The sequence below is a fragment of the Helianthus annuus genome, chromosome 16 (genome assembly GCF_002127325.2).
Source record: "Helianthus annuus cultivar XRQ/B chromosome 16, HanXRQr2.0-SUNRISE, whole genome shotgun sequence".
NCBI lineage: Eukaryota > Viridiplantae > Streptophyta > Magnoliopsida > Asterales > Asteraceae > Helianthus > Helianthus annuus.
Genome location: NC_035448.2, coordinates 142,675,646 through 142,697,614, shown reverse-complemented (window position 1 = coordinate 142,697,614; position 21,969 = coordinate 142,675,646). Strand labels below are relative to the sequence as shown.

At 33.7% G+C, this 21,969-nt stretch overlaps 3 protein-coding genes across 4 annotated transcripts; 2 read left to right on the top strand and 1 right to left on the bottom strand.

The window, feature by feature from the left end:
• Positions 1 to 267: 267 nt before the first annotated feature.
• LOC110918096 (helicase-like transcription factor CHR28) lies at positions 268 to 8,088 on the bottom strand. Of its 2 annotated transcripts, none has more exons than XM_022162473.2 (11): positions 7,668 to 8,088; positions 6,721 to 6,811; positions 5,600 to 6,615; positions 5,443 to 5,514; positions 5,273 to 5,350; positions 4,084 to 4,951; positions 2,972 to 3,102; positions 2,662 to 2,883; positions 2,045 to 2,560; positions 1,725 to 1,934; positions 268 to 608 (listed from the first exon to the last, which is right to left on the bottom strand). In XM_022162473.2, the coding sequence occupies exons 1-11, from the start codon at positions 7,818 to 7,820 to the stop codon at positions 504 to 506; spliced, it is 3,462 nt and encodes a 1,153-aa protein (XP_022018165.1). In that variant the 5' UTR covers positions 7,821 to 8,088; the 3' UTR covers positions 268 to 503. The 2 variants fall into 2 exon arrangements, with proteins under 2 accessions (XP_022018165.1, XP_022018166.1); XM_022162474.2 differs by having other exon boundaries at positions 5,600 to 6,606.
• Positions 8,089 to 8,870: 782 nt separating this feature from the next.
• Positions 8,871 to 16,332, top strand: LOC110919709. Its single transcript, XM_022163970.1, has 6 exons — positions 8,871 to 8,897; positions 8,983 to 9,090; positions 9,284 to 9,384; positions 14,896 to 15,131; positions 15,219 to 15,850; positions 15,901 to 16,332. Exons 1-6 carry the CDS (start codon positions 8,871 to 8,873, stop codon positions 16,330 to 16,332), a joined length of 1,536 nt encoding a protein of 511 aa, XP_022019662.1.
• A 4,127-nt stretch (positions 16,333 to 20,459) lies between these two features.
• LOC110919710 (ATP-dependent DNA helicase pif1-like) lies at positions 20,460 to 21,634 on the top strand. The gene is made up of 2 exons (XM_022163971.1): positions 20,460 to 21,096; positions 21,195 to 21,634. The coding sequence occupies exons 1-2, from the start codon at positions 20,460 to 20,462 to the stop codon at positions 21,632 to 21,634; spliced, it is 1,077 nt and encodes a 358-aa protein (XP_022019663.1).
• The last annotated feature ends 335 nt before the right edge of the window (positions 21,635 to 21,969 follow it).

The window sequence follows — 21,969 nt, the reverse complement described above, 5'->3', positions numbered from 1 at the left end:
GAAAACTAGGTTTAATGTTTCAGTTTTATAATTTACTTTTTCATTTTTAAACATACAGTTACGCATATTTATCATTTTTCTTTAATAATACGAAGTAAAAAAGTTTCAAACTGTAATTTGCCCCACAACCAACTCTCACCAGTTGGACGGGACCATAAACAACCTAGTTGCAATCATATATGTTTATACAGTAAATATAACAATTTGTTTTCATTTTATAAATACAAGGTATAAAAATTGAGTCAAACTAATGGTACAAGTAGAAGACAGATAATAAATGATAAAACATATAAAAATAAAATGCAAAAAGAAACCTCTATATCCTGCTGTATGCCATTATCATCATCCTATACATGGAGATCAAACCCAAAAACATTTTCTGAAATGAATTCAATCTTTCTATAACCTTCTAATGAAAAACTATCAAGAAACTGTAGAAAAAATCCTGCTTTAGTTAATTATCATCACTGGAAGTCAATATATCCATTAATGAACCTTGTTGATTATGATTGAAAGAGGTATTTCAAGTCATCAACTGTAAGACGAGTCTGGCTGCTACCCGTCTCATCTTCCCCGAATGCAGAAGCCACCATTTCTCGCTTCTTTTGCTGCAAAAACCACACACACTTCTAATTTCAGTAATTTTAAAGGGCAGATATGGAAAGTTTGAAACTGTAGTCCAGATTTCCAAAGGGCCAAAGACCAGTTTGTCAGATCCTGAAAATTATTATTATTCAAGTAACCCTCTAAATTTAAATTTGAGTAAAATGCCATTTTCATCCCTGAGGTTTGGCTAGTTTTGCAACTTTCGTCCAAGAGTTTTTTTTGCATCTGGCTCCAAAAGGTTTGAAATCTTGCCATTTTCATCCAGCTTGTTAAGTCCATCCATTTTTCTCCGTTAAGTCAGGGGTATTTTCGTCTTTTTTGTTAACCTAAAGAGCAATTCGGTCTTTTTCACTTTATGTAAAAGCATTTAGCATAGTGTACAAGTATTCAAAAGACCAAATTGCCCTTTAAGTTAACAAAAAATACCCCTGGCTTAACGGAAAAAATGGATGGAGTTCACAAACTGGATGAAAATGACAAGATTTCAAACCTTTTGGATCCAGATGCGGAAAAACAAACCTTGGGACTCAGGAAAGGGTTTCGGTTTTTTTCTCGGGTTTCGGGTTTTTCGGGTCGGGTTGTTCGGTGTTTTAGTTGGGAAAAAGTGACCCGAGAACCGAACCATTTAAAGCTCGGGTTGTTCGGGTTGGGTTGTTCGGTTTTCAGGTTTAGATGTAATATTAAAAAAATGTTTTTTTCGCAAAACATAATTAAAATTCAGCATTCTACTTAAAAATATCTTCAAAATTAAAATATATTTGACAATATGATACGATAATGTTCAAAGTGTCCTAAAACATAATGTTTCAGATACCAAAAGCTTTAAACCAAAACACATCTACCAAAGAAAGACACTAAATGTTCGGGGGTTTTTTTCGGATTTCGGGTTTTCAGTCGGGTTTTTCAGGTTTTTGGCTAGGAAAAAGTGACCCGATAACCGACCCATACAAGGTTCGGGTTATTCGGGTTCGGGTTGTTCGAGTATTCTCTAAGTCGGGTCCGGGTGGCTTCAAATTCGGGTCGGATTTCAGGTAAAAATGAACAGCCCTAGACTCGGGGACGAAAATGGAATTTTACTCTTTAAATTTTAAAAGGTGAAGGGTTTCAAGATAATATACCTGAAGAGCCAATATGCGATCTTCGACAGTATCTTTAACAGTCAGCCTTAAAACAGAAACTGGACGAGTCTGCCCGATCCTATGAGCTCTATCAACCGCTTGATCTTCAGTTGTTGGATTCCACCATAGATCCAAAAGTAGCACATGACAAGCGGCAACCATGTTCAATCCCAGACTTGCTGCTTTCAACGACATTATCATAACATTAACCTACAACAATCACAAAATCGTTTAACGTTATTTCCAGGAATAACACTCCATACGCATATATGTATATATAGTAGAAAAAGGCGTTAGATTCCCAACAAAGTTGAACAAACCTCTGGAAGAGTGTTAAAATCTTTCACGGCTTTATCTCGCGCCGCAATAGACATTGTTCCATCTAGTCTTCTGTAACCAATGGAAGATTTATTCAAGCAAGCTTCAAGCAAATCCAGCATCCGAGTCCACTGTGAAAACACAATCGCTTTCTCTCTAACAACCTTGACGTTATTCTTATCATCGGTTTCTATTTCACGGGGTTTAGCGATAGACTCTAGAACCTCAACTGCTGCCTTTATTTTAGAGGAATCAAGTGCCTCAGAAGCCACAATATTATGTGACCAACTAGACGAACAAGGGTCGCTAATCTCTTGTTTCACCACACCAGTAAAATCCGTTATTTCGTCATCAATAGAGCTTTTGAGTGTCAATTTGGAAAATATTGATGAAGTGTTGAGAACAACTTTGCATTTAGGAGACGGACACTGGCTATCATCCGTTGACAGATGTTCAAGTATGCACTGGTTGCAGAACACATGTTCACAAGGTGTCACCACAGCATCTTCAGGTGGATCCTGTGGAATTTAGTCATTTACAAGAACTTTAATTATAAAATTTCATCAAAGAATGTGGTTTGAGCAGGAAAAGATGGTTTACAACTTTACAGTTTACATACACTGCATATGCTGCAAATTGCTAAGGAAGCTTCCAAACAATTAAGGAGACGAATTCGTGTTTCGGTAGGAAGCTTTTTTGCCTTATCGAGAGATGACTTCCACTCAGAGTTTGGCTTGCACCCTTTGACCAATAGAGGGTGGTCACAAGCTTGTCTGAGGCGTAAAAGCATCAGCAGTATGTTAACGTAGTTTTGTTTCACAGTTCCAGCTGCTGCATATTCCTGATACAGTGAAATTTATAATATTAAGTTAATTAGCATGAAAGATATTTGACAAATGCAATAGATAGACATAAACTGATAAACATACTTCAAACTGAGCACGAGAATCAGACTCTAGCCTGCAGTAGAAATCCCGCTCCTCAGGAGTGAAATCCACTTTCTTCAGATTAATGGTCTTCGGTGGCAGAGATATAATCGGTTGTCCATCAAGCAGTGTAGCTTAACAAAACATATAAGCAACAAACAGATTAGTTTCCGGACAATACATTACTAATCAGTACAATTTGGATATGTTTAATCTTTAACAGATCAAATGGGTCAAAGGGGTCGAAACTTGCCCAAAGTGTATTTCTTATTGTAAAAATATAGTTTCTCTATCAAATCCAACAAACTAATTACTAAGAAAGCTAACAGAGTATTTTGACCTGACCCGACCCATTTCAAACTGTACTAATTAGGGCTGCAAACGAACCGAACTTTGCGAATAGTTCATGAACCGTTCGGCGGGAAGTTCGTTTTTGTTCGTTCGTTTAATAAATGAACGAGCACAAACAAGAAATTCCGTTTGTTTAGTTAATTGGATGAACATAAACAGAGGCCGTCTTCGTTCCTTTATGTCCGTGAACGTTTGGTAACGTGTTCGTTTATGTTCGGTACCTAAAATTAAGTTTATGTTCGTTTTTTTTTTTTGAGACACTATTGTATGTTAATTATGTTTATCAAGCTTATGTTAAGTACTCAAGTATGTTTGGATAATTAGGTTAGTATATTTTTGATGGATCTACTTAATGCTTGTGATGAAAGATGCCAATTTTATTCGAGATTTTATACATGTTCGTTTGTGTTTGTTCCTGTTCATTATGTTTGTGTTCGTTTCTATTTGGTCCTTATATACTGTATAACAATCGAAATATGGTCGAAAGAAAAAAAAAACTCTATTTGAGTTTGTGTTCATGAACGTTCATTTGTTTTGTTTCTGTTCATGAACGCTTGTTTTTGTTCATTTGTGTTCATGAACGTTTATTTGTGTTCGATACTTAAAATTAACGAACGAACACGAACACATTCATTTCCTTAATGAACGAACACGAACAGAAAATCTCGTTCGGTCAGTGTTCATGAACTGTTCGTGAGCACATGTATTTCCTTAACAAACGAACACAAACAATATAGGGATCATATCTTAAGAATCTGTCTCACCTTTTGTGCGGCGAAGCATAATAGTCTTCAAAACAGCCTGTAGCTTCTTATACCCATTTGCAGGATTCCTTTGAATGGGGGACTTGATCGTAGAGCAGAACGTTTTATAAACAGTATAGGGATCATATCTCAAGAATCTAAAATAGCTATAGAGATCATCAATTGCATTCTGAATAGGAGTCCCTGACAAACACCACCTACGTTTAGCCTTAAGACCCCAACAAGCCCTAGCTACTTGCGTTCGATAATTCTTAATACTCTGTGCTTCATCAAGTACTACCCTAAACCATCTCACCTTAGCAAGAGGCTTAGCAAGAACTTCGTATAATTCACTATCAATTCCCTTTTTGCCCTTCTTGGAAGACTTACTAGAAGTAGAATGTTTTCTTTTATTCCCAACAGGATTGAATTCATTACGCCTTTTTGTTTCATCGTCGTCTTCATCTACGAGTGGCTGTTTTGGGACCTCCATGCTTACAATTGCGTAAGTGGTTAGGACCACATCATACTTGGCTAGCTCACATGGGTCCTTGGTCCGGTTTGGACCATGATATACTAAAACTGAGAGCCTAGCTTTGCTGCTTACTTTATTATGCAACTCATCATTCCATTGACGAAGAACACTAGTAGGGCATACAACTAGGGTCCCTGCAGCTGGCCTACTTTGTGTATTACTTTCCACCACACAAGAATTTAATGTTTGTTTGGATTTATAACGCTCTGTCGCATCATCATCACCGTCGTCATCGTCATCATCCAAATTAAGAGTCTCTGTCTTAATCTTATTCGCTTCAGCAGTGTTAATACTAGATGATGGAGATCTTTCTTTCAGAATCAGAGAAATTGTTGATATCGTTTTACCCAGTCCCTGCAAGAGAGTTACCACACAGAACCAGAAGGGTTGATCAGCAAGTTGGGTAACGGGCCAACATGGGTTCAAGTCAAAACGATTGACCCGTATCATCTAAAAAAATTTAATCCTTTATAAATCATTAGTCTCAGATATGCTTCGGAAATTGAAAGTAATGAATTTCTAAACGTGATGATTTATAATGTTTATGCATTGAAATTACACTCCTTGTTTCCTTTTTAGCTTACTTTTTTATTACACCCATACCCCGTTCATATTAAACGGGCCAAGGTTGCAACGTCTATGTTATAAATAAATTAAACAATAAACAATAAACACCTGGTCATCAGCAAGGATTCCTCCAAAGCAGTGCAAGCTTTTAGTCTCTTTCTGTACCATCCATGATAAAGCAATTCGCTGCCAAACATCAGCATAAAAATTAGAATCATAAAAAATCATTTTCAAATAGTTATGTTCGAAAAAATAATATTTCATTCACAGATCTGAACCTGGTGTCTCAAAAGTTGAACCTCCAATGAACCTTCAGGTGCATAAGCCTCTGACTTCGGTTGGGAAAGATCCTGCAGTAGAACAACAATTCAACATTCAAATTTCATCGAATTCAACAAGATCTTGCAACTTATAATCCTTAATAAATAGAATCACCTGCAATGCAGCTCGATAAACAATATGTTCATCATTTGCCTTAGTTCTTGCATTGTTATATCCCACGGGAAGTGGAGGAACGCCAAGTGGAGGCCTTACCGGAACACTAATAGGTGATTTCCCACCCACAGAAGACGGTTTTCTAGCCGCAGGTCCACTCATATCTTCTAAAATACATATATCAGGGTCGTCAACATCAATATATGTAGTATTTTTCCTGAATGCTTGCATGCCGAGTTCTGGTGGCAAAAATGCAGAAAATCTACCATCTATTTCTTCCTTTGTAGAAACATGTTGCTTCTTAATTAAAACATCTTGATGAACATACGACTGGGAGGGTCTAAAATGGTGAGAATTGTTGATTCCGTAAAACGGTGGCAATGAGTTTTTGTCAGTTAACAGATCAGCAACATCAAATGACTTTTCAGTACCCACATCAGGTTTCTCATCCACTATAGAAATAAAGTGTTGTTTGTTTGGTAACATAGAAGGATAATGAGTTCCATTGGCAGACACTTTAGCAGGCATTTTGGTAGAGCTTTCACTGCTCCGTAAAAAAGGACCATTTCCTAATGCAATCTTATCATCAAATAACATTCCACTATTGTACATCGCAGCTTGGGTGCCAGAATACGGTTCGTTTATGTCCATGATATATGGCATATAAGATTTCTCATTCACGTTGTAGAAAACGTCAGAATACATTTCATCAGTCATCCCAGAATTATCCATCAAATTGAGATCAACATTACCGTCACCAGTACCAAAGGTCCCATTTTTAGGTTCATTAACATCATTGTGGCGGCTATATGATGAAAAATCTTCCCTATTGTCATAATGGCTAGAAGAGACACCTGGCGGAAGTGGTGCCGCCCAATCACCAGGGGTCCAACTGGAAAGGTGTGCTGAGGAGACGTCTGGCGGAGGTCCCACCACCCCGTGATTAACTGTTTGTCTCTCAAAATCAGATGAACCACTTGAGCAAACAGTTCTACCTGCTGAAGCTTCTGCATGATCTGAAGAGAAAATCCAAGTGAATAGAGATAATCCATAATCATAAAATTCGAGAATTCACATACGATATAAAATACATAAGTTGGTTCATGAAAAGTAACTGTTACCATCAAGGGTTGGAGAGTATTCATTAGGACCAGCATCTGAAGCTGACTCGTTATATGGCGCAGTACTTAAAGAAGGATCAGCTAATCCATTCTGTAAAATGTATATCAAACAGTAAGTTTCTAACTTAAATGCTTTTTTAACAACATAAGAAAAAAAATCACATTATTAATTTGTTAACAAAGGCGCCTTTCGCAACAGCATTAAGGCACTATATAAACACAAACTATTCAAGGAACCAAATTTAAACTATCAAAGTTGTTCATATTCATCATTATGTAAACAAAAACTCATCCTATGTTGTCAAAAGCCCTTCGGGTGCACGCCTCGGCCTTCAGGCGTGGCAAGGCGCAAGGAAAACACCTTGCTGCCACCAAGGCCCTCCGGCGACCTTAGAGCAGAGTTTCAGTCAGCTTTCGGTCTGATTCTGGGGAGATTCTGACAAAAATCTGCAACTTCTGGGCAAATTGGTTGGAACGTCCAAAAATGGTCTGGAATCTCTCTAGCCCTAAAACATGTCTAAAACCCCAAACTTTGGCACATTTATGCTATGCGTAGTGCTTATCTCAGGGCCCTCGCGTTGTAAGCGCCTTGTGCCTTTGACAACTATTAACTCATGACTCATCTAATGATGTTAAATCCTACAATCAAACACATCATTAGCCCGAAAATACGACAAATACCAGGCTAAAAGAAACAAAAACATCAAACACCTTATGCAATTACACAAAAACCATAATCCACACATCAAACCCTAACAAACATCCCACATGGTATACTCTAAAACCATCACTCCACAATTCCACTTTTAAAAAACCAAAATGATATTTAATCCTCCAATCAAACACACACACAATTCATACAACATCACATAACGTCATAACCAACATTCTTCCACTATCAAACACCAAATCAACCTCATATAACCAAACAAACAACAAAAAACTACCTGAGAACAATCCTCCGGCATCGTCTCCTCCAAAATACTCATAAACGAGTCCATATCCATGCTCATCGATGCATCATCCGCAACAAAGCCTTCATCCTCATCCTCGCCGTCGAATTTCCACTCATACGATGTCCCTACGTTCGCCGTCATCATCACAGCCAGAAAATCATCCAATCGGTTGAAAAAGGAAACCCTAATTCGTGAATCGCGACGGTTAACTGTTGAATTGCGATCGGAATCAGTGGATCGTGAATGATAAATAAGGTGAAATTGTGAGGGTTATAGAGAGAGAGAGAGAATTAGGGATTTGTGTGTGAAATTGGGGAGAAAGTTCTATGGAGGTTCTGGTGATGTGTGTTTGTGTGTGTATGTGCGACTTTTCCCCGTCGTTGAAGGTTAAAGATTTGGAATCTGCGCGTGACTGGTGCTGTTTTTCGTAGCTTTTTGTTTTTTTATTTTTATTTTATTTTGGTTGCCGTTTACTTATTATTTAATTAATTAATTAATTTTGAAAATAAAAAAGATTAATTTAGATGCAATAATTATGAAATTCTTTTTTGGGGGAACAGATGGTAGGATTTTTTTTATTATTTTAAATGATGATAAGAGATGTAATTTAGTTATAGTTTAAGTGTAACTAATACCGTACTTATATACCGTACTTATATAATCTATCTATACTTTCTATAAAAGGGGAAATTTGAGTGATATAAGAAAAGCTGACGTGGCAGCTAGAGAGGCTGTCCAACAATATTTTTCTTATGTCAGTACTGCATCATAAAGCCTAATATATAAAATCACTTTAAAATCTATCTAAACCTCTGCTCATATTCATCCATACTTTAAAAGCAACAGCGGTTGAAGGTTCATATAATGCTATATCTCATCAGATGTTTAGTTGCCAGTAATTTCAAATTCAAAATGCCTGGGAATACGTAATTTGCAATTAATGCATGTCACTCACTCACTTCTGTCAATCATCTTCTTATATAAAGGTTTTTTTCTCATTTCCCTCTTCATATTTCCACTCTCATGTTCTCTGCTTTTGTATTTTGAAATTTGAATTCATTCCGATTTCCGAATTAGAAGCACGTCGCGTCAGTTGAGATTAACAATTTTAGTTTAGTTAACGATTTGAATCCTGAGAAAGATTTGTGGCACATGAAAGCGAGGATCACCCGAAAATGGAATCAAGGTTATAGAATGGATCTCATCTTCATTGATGAAAAGGTATGGTGTATTTGTGTTTTTTCCATTCGTGTATAAAGGATTCTATGGATGTATATCTGTGAATTCCTGTTTCTATGCTTTATAGGTTTCTATTATAACTGTTCCTGGGAAAGATTTGTGGCACATGAGAGCGAGGATCTTCCGAAAATGGAATCAATGTTATAAAATGGATCTCATCTTCATTGATGAAAAGGTAATGTCTATTTGTGTTTAAAAATATATGTATATGTGTGAATTCCTGATTCTATGCTTTGTAGGTTTGTAATATAAATGTTCATGAGTTTTGTACGGTAGTTTATTGAGGATGTATATTCTTTGATTTTTTCTTTTTATCACAAACTGTAGGTTTTTATGCAAAAAAAATACTTTGTTTAAATGTTCTTCAGGTAGATGTTGCTGGATTTGTTATTTGGTGTGGAGGTCTTGAATTCGTTGGCCGACCTTCAAAAGACACTAATAGTATGAAAAGCGATATTCAAGAGTTAGAGTAAGTGGTGGTTTACATTTTCAGTCATGAATTCAAATTATTGTTTATATTTACTGTGGAATGATCTTAAAAAATGAGATCAGGACTATTGGTATTTAAATGAGACTAACAGTCTTTGTATCTAATGTGGAATCATGGTAATAAATGAGATCAACAAATTTATTCCCTCTTCAGGTGAATATATTTGTTAATTTGTTGCTCATTTACTACTTTAATATATGGCCATAATTTTCGTTTGATTTTATGTTGTTATTCATTCACTTTTTGATTTTATAGATTCTAGAAAACTAGTCATAAATTAGTGTTTAGTTTATGGTTAAATGAATATTGTTTCCATGTTGGGTTACGGTTTTGCGATGTATTGTGTGGAATGATTATGCTCTGCAGTTTAACGAATTCATCTATAAAATGACAGCTCATGAGCATCTGATGGCTGTTGTACAACATGTAAAGTGTAAGGAAATGGAAAAGTAATTTTTGTTACTTTCTGCAAATCATAACTATACTCTTTATTTCTGGCAATATAATAACAGATTGAATAAATATTCATTAGTTGTTTTATGATTTGTTGCAAGGATGTTGGTCATGTTACGAAAGACTTTTCAGCAGCAGAGGTTGAAAAGGATTCTGGATTAAGTCTGAATGGAAAGTAAAAACAACTTATTTTGAAGACTAAAATTGTGGTTTTTAGTTATGTTTGTTAACTGTTGTTTTAACCTGGTGTGTTTGAAAGTTTGGTATGTTATGGCTACAATTTGAATCATCTAAACTGATGGATTTTGTATGTAATTGCTACAATTTGAATATTATTGTTATTATATTATTGTTAATATTCATTTTTTGCACAAGTAGTATGGTTATATATATTATTTTTAGTGAATGAGTACTACTTTAATGAATTGGTTAGTAGGAAAACTGTTAGAATCCGTTGAGCAGGTTTTGCTTCAACAGACCTTATCACCAGTTGATCATGGTCTGTTAAAGCTCTATTGAACTGCATCATCTGTTAGTCCACAGCAGAGGTTCTCTTTGGTAGGCCTTTGCTTGAACAGTCTCTTTGTTTATCAACAGATGTTTCATTCAACAGACTTTGCTTTTACAGATTTTCTCTTCAACAGAGTTTTGGGTTTGGTAGACTTTATATAAGAAGATGTTGACTGTATTCCTTTTGTTGCAGATTTTCAAAAGACTGTTATTTGTATTTAGAGGTTTTAGAGTATAATTCAAGTTAGATTATGACAATGATCGGTCGTAAATTTGTTGATCATTCAACAGACCTTATCATCTGTTGATCATGATCCGTGTGCTTCTCAGATGTTGAAATCCTCTGTTGAACTGCATCATCTGTTAAATCACAGCAGATGTTAGCTTCATCATACTTTTGTATTCATCAGCAGAGGTTATCTTTGGCAGACCTTTGGTTCAAAAGTCTTTGTGTTTATCAGCAGAGGATGTTTGGTTCAATAGACTTTGCTTCAACAGATGTTGTCTTCAAGAGAGCTTTAGGTTTGGCAGACTTTAGCGAAATAGATGTTAAGTGTCTCCTTTAGTTTCAGATGTTTAAAGCAGGGGCGGCTATGAGGGTGTGCGGGGAGGACTTTCGCACAGGGCCCGTGATTTCGAGGGGCACGTGTTTTTTAGACTGATATATATATATATATATAGGTAGAGGATCCTGTAAAAAGTGGGACTTTTGTGAGAAGTGTGAGAAATAATTTGGGAATGACAAGTGTGTCCTTTATCCTAATTAATTCAAAAGGATATATTAGTAATTTGACATTTTTATCATTTAATTGATTTCCAAGAATAACTGCCAAAAAAAAAACTGGCGATGAGTTTTTTTAGGGTTTGAATCGAATTTTGAATTAGGAGAAATTTTAGGAAACAGTATACATCTGATTGTTTTATATTCTTCATCATCTTTTAATCATACATTGTTCATGGCGTGGTGTTTTAAACATCTGGATACATTGTTCATGGTGTGGTGTTTAAAAATCTGGAGACATTGACTATGATTCAAGTTATGGTGTTTTATCTGGAGACATTGTTCATGGCGTGGTGTTTTAAACATATGGAAACATTGACTATGATTCAAGTCATGGTGTTTTATCTAACTTGAATTCCAGATAAAACACCATGACTTGAATCATAGTCATTGTCTCCAGATGTTTAAAACACCACGCCATGAACAATGTCTCCAGATAAAACACCATGACTTGAATTATAGTCATGGTGTTTTAGAATCTGGGAATGTTTTGTATTGATTGTCCAGATAAAACACCGTGACTTGAATCATAGTCATGGTGTTTTAAAATCTGGGAATGTTTTGTATTGAATCATAGTCATGTTTGTATTGAATAATGTCTCCAGATAAAACACTATGATTCAAGTCATGGTGTTTTCTGGATTCCAGATAAAACACCATGACTTGAATCATAGTCAATTTATCCAGATGTTTTAAAACACCATGCCATGAATCTGATTACAGTTCTTCTAAATGTAAAACACCACGCCTTGAATCTTATATAAAACACAGAGGCTTCCGATTTAGATATTGATTATTAATTCCGATTTTTAAGGGAAAAGGAGTGAATGTAGGTGTTTTTGGTTGTGTAGGATACGGTTACTATATTTGAAACATTGAAAAAGACACTATTGCCCTTCAATTTTACATAACGTCCCTCTAATTAAAACACAATTTACATTTTTATACCCTATTGATCTCAACCATTAGATCAAATATCCAATGGTTTAAAACACTTCTTACCCTTCTTACATTTTAGACACTTTTTACCATATCCCTATCATATATATATATATATATATATATATATATATATATATATATATATATATATATATATATATATATATATATATATATATATATATATATATATATATATATAGGGTAGGGATCCTAAGAGAAGTCCACCCTATTTGAGAAACTTGAGAAGCAATCTGGACCACACATTTTTCCTAAGCAAAATATGCAAAAAAAAAAAAAAAGGTGAAAAAAATGCAAATTTTTTTTTTGAAAAATCGCAGCTTTTTCTTTAAGGATTAATTTTTTTTTAATTTTTTTTTGGGATTTATACATATGAGTATATTGTTAATCTTTTAACTATACATATATGTATATTGACAATTATACATATATGTATATACATGTTTAAAATTGAAAAAATATGTGTTATAAATCCTAAACCTTATACCATAAACACAAAAGCTAAACCTTAATGCTAAACCCTAAACCCTAAAGCTAAACCCTAATTCTAAACCCTAATGCTAAACCCTAAATCTAAACCCTAATTCTAAACCCTAAAGCTAAACCCTAATGCTAAACCCTAAAGCTAAACCCTTAATGCTAAACCCTGATGCAAACCCTAAGTTAAAGCTAAACCCTAATGCTAAACCCAAAAGCTAAACCCTAATTCTAAACCCTAATGCTAAACCCTAAACCATAAAGCTAAACCATAAACCCTAATGCTAAACCCTAAATACTAATGCTAAACCCTAAATAACACTTATTTTTCAATTTTAAACATGTATATACATATATGTATAATTGACAATATACATATATGTATAGTTAAAAAGATTAACAATATACACATGTGTATAAATCCCAAAAAAAAATTAAAAATAAAAAATCAAAAATAAAAAATTAAATTTTTAAAGAAAAACCTGCGATTTTTCCAAAAAAAAAAAAAGTTGCATTTTTTTACTTTTTTTTTTTTTTGCATTTTTTTGCTTAAGGAAAATGTGTGGTCCAGAATGCTTCTCAAGTTTCTCAAATAGCCTACTACTTCTCACATGATCCTTATCCTATATATATATATATATATATATATATATATATATATATATATATATATATATATATATAGGGTAAGGATAGTGTAAAAAGGGCCTAAAGTGTGAGAAGTGTAAGAAGTGTATTATAACACTATATATAATACAATATAACACCATATAAACACCGTATAACAATATGTAACACCATATAATACCATATAACACTATGTAACACTATATATCATTATATAACAAATATAACACTATAGGTTGTCTGATAGCATGTCTATGATAGATGTATAGTGTTATATTTGTTATATAATGATATATAGTGTAACATAGTGTTATATGGTATTATATGTTGTTACATATTGTTATACGGTGTTTATATGGTGTTATATAGTATTATATATAGTGTTATAATACACTTCTTACACTTCTCACACTTTGAGCACTTTTTACAGGATCCTCTACTTGGGTAAGGATAGTGTAAAAAGGGCCTAAAGTGTGAGAAGTGTAAGAAGTGTATTATAACACTATATATAATACTATATAACACCATATAAACACCGTATAACAATATGTAACACCATATAATACCATATAACACTATGTAACACTATATATCATTATATAACAAATATAACACTATAGGTTGTCTGATAACATGTCTATGATAGATGTATAGTGTTATATTTGTTATATAATGATATATAGTGTTACATAGTGTTATATAGTATTATATGTTGTTTCATATTGTTATACGGTGTTTATATGGTGTTATATAGTATTATATATAGTGTTATAATACACTTCTTACACTTCTCACACTTTGAGCACTTTTTACAGGATCCTCTACCTATATATATATATATATATATATATATATATATATATATATATATGTTAATAAATAGAAATCGAATCAAAGAATATACATAAAATGATCTTTGGTGCAGTGGCGCGCGTGTTTTGGTTAGTTCTTTGGGCCCGGTGAGACTCGGGTTCAAGTTCCTTGGTTCACTTCTTTTTTATTGAGTTTCATTTAACAGTTTCCAATAATTGCACAACTGGTCCCTGCACTTAAAAGTTCTAAAGAAATACCAAATCAGTCCCTTCAATTAGGAAATTAATTTAATCTAAAATTTATAACTAGGTTAGTTATTTCTTTTGTAATTATTAACGGGACTAACAAGTTTCATTCATAAAATTAATATTTTAAACCCGAAAAAAACTAGTTATAGTAATTTCTAAATACGCGACATCTAATATAAATAAAAGAAGTTCGTTTAGGATCCGGTTTTCAAAACGGATGGGTATCGGAGATCCGTTTTTGGCGGATGTTGCACATTATTTATCGAATAATACGATTTTGTCATTTCCGTAAATGCCTTGTTTATCGTTAAGATATAAGGGCACATTTTTTTGACCTCGAACAGGGTACATGAATTCTCAGAGACGCCACTGGTTTAAAGACTGCATCATCTGTTAAGTAACAGCAGATGTTAGCTTCATGATACCATTTCAACAGTTTTTGGTTGATGGATACATGATGATAGAATCTGCGAGGTTGAATTATATAAGGTCACAACAACCAAAACTTAGAACTTAAAGTCTTAAGAACTTGAATGCTATTGTTGAAAGTGGAGAGAATAATGCCTCAAGTTGTGGTAAACCTATACTTTTACCTTCATCATTTACTGGTGGTTCTAGATATATGATGCAAAAGTACTTGGATGCTATGGCAATTTGCAAGTCTGTTGGATATCTCGATTTACTCATAACGGTGACTTGTAATCCCAACTGGCCTGAGATTTGTAGGTGTTTGCATGATAAAGCTCTTAATGCTGAAGACAAACCGGATATTATCTCTAGATTATTCAAGTGTAAATTGGATCATCTTATAAAAGATTTCAAGAAAGATAAATTCTTTGGTGATATACAAGCAGGTACCTTTTAGTTATATTTTTTACTTTTAACATCTAATTATATTTATCTAACAACTCACTGTTGAAAAATTTCAATTATGTATACAGTAGTATTTCAGAAGCGTGGACTCCCACATGCTCACATATGTTTGTTCTTGAGTGCTGAAAGCAAATTTTCAACTGCATCTGATATTGATTGTGTTATTAGTGCTGAGATATCAGATAAAGAAAGAGATCCTGAATTATATGAGTTTGTCAAGCAATTTATGATTCATGGACCATGTGGTACAGACAACCCACTTTGTCCATGTATGGTTCAGCAAAAATGTTCTAAAAAGTTTCCCAAAAAATATGTAGATGAGACTTGTGTTGATTCTGAAGGATATACTGTCTATCGTCGTCGTCAAACAAGTAATACAGTAGTAAAGAATGGTGTGGCACTTGATAATAGGTTTGTAGTTCCTTACAATACTCTCCTGCTCAGAAAGTATCAGTGCCAAATTAACGTTGAATGGTGCAACCAGTCAGGTTCTATCAAATATTTGTTTAAATATATTAATAAGGGGCCTGATAGAGTCACGACTTCTGTTTTTCAATCCAGTAGCACCAACAATGATACGCAGCAGAATGTAGCTGTAGATGAGATAAAAGCATACCTTGATTGTAGATATATCTCTGCTTGTGAAGCTGCTTGGAGAATATTCATGTATAATATACATTATAGATATCTAGTTGTTGAAGTATTGTCTTTTCATTGTGCCCGCGATGGACTTGCCTTTCCGGCTATCAGAGTATTGTGTATAACGATCATGATAATTTGTATGATATTGTTAATGATCCAACTCTGAAAATGACAATGTTCACAGAGTGGATGAATTGTAACAAAGTCGATGAATTTGCCAGGACATTGAAGTATGTTCAGTTTCCGGGATATTATGTATGGAAAGCTAAAAATCGGAAATGGAATCGAAGAAAGCATCTGTATGGATCAGTTGGGAGGATACATTATGTCCCACCATCACTTTGTGATTGTTATTACCTAAGGATTTTACTGGACCATATTAGGGGACCAACCTGTTTTGAAGATATAAAAACAGTTGATGGACAGGTTTTTGAAACATTTAAAGATGCATGTTTTGCACGGGGACTGTTGGATGATGATAAGGAATATGTTAATGCCGTCAAAGAAGCTAGCACATGGTCAACCAGAGATTTCTTGTGACAACTGCCACTTTCTGGTAATTTTCGTACATTTAAATTAAACATTTAAGTTATACAGTTATGTGTTTTGAACATTCGAACTGCATGATTACATGACATACACCTAGAATACTCATGAAATACATATTTATAGTGTACATTATTCATTTTATTGGTCACATCTGAAACAGATTAAACAATGCATCTAAACAACTAGTACAGTTACCTAGTAGACTATTAGTGCAGATAGAAACGCAGGAAGCGCAGAACTCAGCTTAATGACATATTTAGGAATTAGGCGAGTGTCCAACATCAACTATACATTAAACCCTAAGTGGGAATGCAAGGGTTTAGTTTAATACCTTCCCGAAGTCCAACAAACACTAAAAACTATCCGAAAAGCACTATAAGTAACAAATTCAGCACTTTTATGCAGAAAATCGGCAAAATTCTGCATTTTATTTTTAATACAATGTGTAAAAGTGTTGTTTAACTTCAAATTCATATGAAAATACATTGGGGTTATCATTTAAACCAATAACCATATCATTCCTTACAATTTACATAAGCTAATCCTTCAACTATTTACTAGCGGAACAAACGCCAAACGAATATCCGAACACTATCTAGACATTTTTTTTCCGAACTAGTTAACACTATTTTTGGTCATTTAAAGCTAGTTATGATCATCTTATATCTTAAAACAATTGAAAACCCTAAACATCTAAACACTTAAATCTTTTTCTACATTTTTACTAACATTTAAACACTTAAAACATTTCACAAAACAAGACCCCCCCCATACATGACCGCCCCCATGTGGGACCCATAGCTTGAACAACTTGATGAAATATCTAGATATTTTCCTAAGTTTTGCAAGTGGTAACTTGATGAATGATTAAAACCTTGTAATCTTACCTTTACTTGATCATTTCCATCATATTTCACACCATCAAAAACACACACATAACTTCCCATCTTCATCCCCATTTTCAGCCAACATAACCTTCATCCCATCTTCATTTTCAAGCCACTTTCTTGATGATCAAGATGCATTTCCATGGAACATGAGAAGATCTAAGGCATCTCCAAGTTGAAGCAAGCAATTTAATCCATCTAAGAGCTTTCAACCATCATAATCTTCATCATCTTTGCTCATCATTTTCATCAAGATCTTCCCTAGCCACAAGAGCTAGAAGTGAGCATCCTAATCTTTATTTCATACTTGTTTATGTATATATTACTTATGAACAAGTTATTATCTAAAACAATCATACAAAAATAAAGATGGAAATACATGAAAGCAAACTAAAAATCATAATATATAAGTAGTTTATGTTGTGATATGAAACTTGTTACTTGTTTATTTGAGCTAGTTATGATGAACATGATATGTAAACTTGTTAGATGATGTTTAAAAACATAATCTAACAAGTGTACATGAAAGTCTTGAAAGGGTTATTTTAAACTTGATGTTAATGGACGAACATAAATATTGATGTTGAAAAAGTGTGTAAAAGATTTCACTAAAAACTATAAACTTTGAAAGATTTATAAAAGTAAACATACAAGATGGGTTTTTATAAAAGTTTGGCAAAACTTGAAGTAAAGTATGATTTTTAAACAAGTAAACGTATGTAAAGATCATACAAAAACCCTACATGTTTAGGAGTTCATCTTGTTAAAGTTTGTTATAAATCTCATATACTTTTGTGTAGAAATGATATGAGTAATTTGTTGTTGATTTTTAAAGAAAATGATATGTTTTAATAAACATGGCAAAGTTCATATTTCAAAGGAACTATGGCCAATTTTTCTTGAAAATCTTGCGTTAGAAAAATTATCATTTTTTTTTACAAAGTCATTACAAGAATACAAGATTAGAAAGTGTAGTTTTTCTAAAAACAAAAATAGATATAAATATATATTTTTGAGAAAATATATATTTAGTGATCTTAACAAATATGTGCTAGGTGTTTATTATTTGTATTAGTTATATATGAAAGTTAGGAACTTGATTATAATGATACAAAAAAATACAAGACACGTTTACAACTAAAGACTTACAAGAATACATATAAAAACACCTTGAATACAAATTACGGACGATTCGGACACCCGGATACAACTTATGGACAAATTGGGCATATGGACAAATAAACGGACTTTATAAGTATTTTGGACTACAATATATGATATATCAAAGTTTGGTAAACTACATTTTCAAAACCGAACAAATGACCTTATATATTCTACAAGTGTACAATATATATTACACTTGGTTTATCTTAAAAAGGTATTATTTTTGAAGTAAATAAAGATATATATATATATATATGTATATATATATATATATTTCATAACATCTAAAATGTATTATTTTGGTGAAAGACTAAAATTATATATTGTCTTAAAAATAGATTATTTTTAAGATGATTTTACACATACCTTTACCAAGCATAAGTTATATATTTATATATATATATATATATATATATATATTTCAAGAATACAAGATCATGTATAATGAATACAAAGCTATACGTATTCCTATACGTACAATTGTATACCCACTTACATCACCAACACTTGGTGAAAATACAATTATACAAGTATGATACGACTCACAAGATACAAGAATATATATATTTGGCAAAATATATATTAAACAGTTATCAATTAATACATCTAAGATACAATTCAACGAATAACAAATACATACAAGTCCTAATACATATTCAAGATAGAAGACTTGTACATGAGTCATTACAAAGACCGAAGTGTCTAACAAATCTAGGACGTTTGTAGGTCGTGATACAATTCAAGACAACCGCATGTGAGATCACAGTTACACACAGTTTACGGACGCAATTCTGTGAGTTCATGTCCCCTCTTCATTTTAAATGCTTTTCAACTTTACAACTATCGGGGAAAATACATGTTCAATAGTATGATAAGTCAAGGAATGAAACACCATAGATCATGTGCGAATAGGGTTATACAACTAAGCACCATTAATCTAGTTTGGACCTAGGAACAAAGGGTTAGATCTAATGGGTTTTGGCGAGCCCCACTCTTGGTCTTGGACCCATACAGAAGAGTGCGTTTGTGTCCCAGTCGAGGATAGTCGACACGAAATCGTCTAGGTATGGATTGCTTCCTAATTCGTCACATATATTATTGTCCTTTCAAAACATTAATGATCAACGATTTCATTGACTCTTTACATACTACATCACACGTTTTACAAATTCATCTTTTACAACTGAACTGCATGAACTCGCCAACTTTTGTTGATGTTTTCAACTTAACATGTATTTCAGGGAATTAGTGGACCATGTCGGGGATTTCAGACAAGAAAACAAGTATCAAGACTCCATGTCATCTTTTAAAGGGTTTGCCTGTTATATACCACCTCTTTGCGGCAATATAGTGGTCAAAGCCTTAGTAGTTTGAAACTCTCATTTTGATGTATGAAACAATGACAATTTATTTTCAGTTAATGGTTTGTAACCAATACACTTAACTCGTGTTGTGTTCTTTTGAAACAATTATGTCAATGGCATTGGAGCATGTTTTATTCATTTAGAATGTTCACTTATATTGATTATGCAATGAGAACCAATCAGATCACACATCGCGCTTTCGCTATGAGCGGGTGTGACATTTCTTGAGGACTTTTTTTGTAATGTTGTTGCTGTCAAATTCGATATCTCATCCTGGTTTTTTTGGTCGGAAACGAAGTCCCTGTTATGTGAAGACATTCTGTATCAGCAACGAAAGATAACTGGCATTGCAGGTAGTGTGATTATTTTATTAAAGTTGTATACAACTACATTAATGTTATGCAATAGCTCCGTTATTGGGAAAAAACTAATACTTTTTTCAGCATTTGTTTTAGATTTGGTTCTTCAACAAGAAGAACTTGAAAATATTTGTCTATCTGAAATTGAAAAGTTGCTACTTATCAATGGGAGTACAGTGAGAAATTTTGATGATATACCAAGTGTTCCGGACAATTATATTTCGTCGTCGAACAACCGATTGATAATGAAAGAACTATCGTAGGACAGAGTAGCTCTTCAAAGGGAACATGATGGTTATGTAAAGTGTTTAACTGCCGAACAGGAAAGAATATATAAAATTGTTATGAAAGCGATTGAAAAAGGTGATGGAGGTGTCTTTTTTGTATATGGTTATGGTGGAACTGGAAAGACGTTTCTTTGGAAGACATTCGCAGCTGCATTACGATCGAAAGGTGAAGTTGTATTGAATGTTGCATCCAGTGGAATTGCTTCACTTTTGCTGGATGGTGGTAGAACTGCTCATTCAAGGTTTGTAATTCCAATCAACATTAATGAGGATTCAATATGTTCGATAGAGCCTAATACTGAATTAGGTGATTTAATTAAAAGAGCAACTTTGATTATTTGGGATGGAGCACCTATGACTCACAAGCATTGTTTCGAGGCTCTCGATAGAACAATGAGAGACATATCACGTTCCAGTCAACCGAACATGGAATGCAAGCCTTTTGGAGGAAAGGTCATTCTATTTGGTGGTGATTTTAGACAAATTCTTCCGGTCATCCCTAAAGGTACCAGAACAATGATAGTCAATGCTTCTTTGAATTCTTCTTATATATGGCGATACTGTCAAGTACTAAAGCTAACTGGGAATATGAGATTAAGAGTTGGATGTCAGGAAACAGATTTAAAAGAAATAAAGGAATTTGCAGAATGGATTTTAAAGCTTGGTGATGGTCTGCTTGGTGAAGAAAATGATGGTGAGGTAGATATTGAAATTCCAGATGATTTACTTATTCATGACCAAGTCAATCCTATTTCTTCTCTCATTTCATTTACATATCCGGACATGAATAAGTTTCTGTGGGATTTACGTATTTCCAACAAAGAGCGATTCTTGCTCCAACTAATGAAGTAGTGGATTCAATAAATAAAGAGTTGTTAGAGAATTTGCATGGTGAAGAGAAGATTTATTTTAGTTCAGATAATTTATATCAATCTGAGGAAGAATCAGAGCTTAACATGGCATTGTTTCTACCTGATGTGTTAAACAATCTTCGTTTGTCTGGTTTGCCTAACCATAAATTAGTATTGAAACTTGGTGCTCCAGTGATGTTACTTAGAAACATTGATCAGGCAAATGGATTGTGTAACGGTACACGTTTACAAGTCACGAAACTCGGAAAAGTTGTGATTGAAGCAAAAATTATCACAGGGACTAATGTAGGTCACCATACTTTGATTTCAAGACTGAAGATGACACCTTCTGATAAAAGAATACCAGTGAAGATTTCTTGAAGACAATTCCCACTTTCACTGTGTTTTGCTATGACAATAAATAAAAGTCAAGGACAATCGTTGGAGCGTGTTGGTTTGTATCTTCCACGTCCAGTGTTTAGTCATGGCCAGCTCTATGTTGCTGTATCTAGGGTAAAAAGTAGGAAGGGGTTGAAAGTTTTGATTTATGATAAAGAAAAACGAGTTTGTACAACCACTACTAATGTAGTTTACAAAGAAGTTTTACAAAATCTATGGTGATACTTAACATCTGTCAAGCTGGCAACGTCTGTTGGGTATAATGGAGGAACAGTTGTTAGGAAATGTTTGTTGGAAAGCAATAGAAGTTTCTGAAA

Coding starts and splice junctions, on each gene's coding strand:
- LOC110918096 (XM_022162473.2), bottom strand. CDS start 7,820: ATGATGACGGCGAACGTAGGGACATCGTATGAGTGGAAATTCGACGGC. Junction 5,351..5,442: donor TTCAACTTTTGAGACACCAG/GTTCAGATCTGT, acceptor GATGTTTGGCAG/CGAATTGCTTTATCATGGAT. Junction 3,103..4,083: donor TATGCTTCGCCGCACAAAAG/GTGAGACAGATT, acceptor TGTTTTGTTAAG/CTACACTGCTTGATGGACAA.
- LOC110919710 (XM_022163971.1), top strand. CDS start 20,460: ATGAAAGCGATTGAAAAAGGTGATGGAGGTGTCTTTTTTGTATATGGT. Junction 21,097..21,194: donor GCTTGGTGAAGAAAATGATG/GTGAGGTAGATA, acceptor GACATGAATAAG/TTTCTGTGGGATTTACGTAT.
- LOC110919709 (XM_022163970.1), top strand. CDS start 8,871: ATGGATCTCATCTTCATTGATGAAAAG. Junction 8,898..8,982: donor TCATCTTCATTGATGAAAAG/GTATGGTGTATT, acceptor TATGCTTTATAG/GTTTCTATTATAACTGTTCC. Junction 9,385..14,895: donor AGCGATATTCAAGAGTTAGA/GTAAGTGGTGGT, acceptor TGGTGGTTCTAG/ATATATGATGCAAAAGTACT.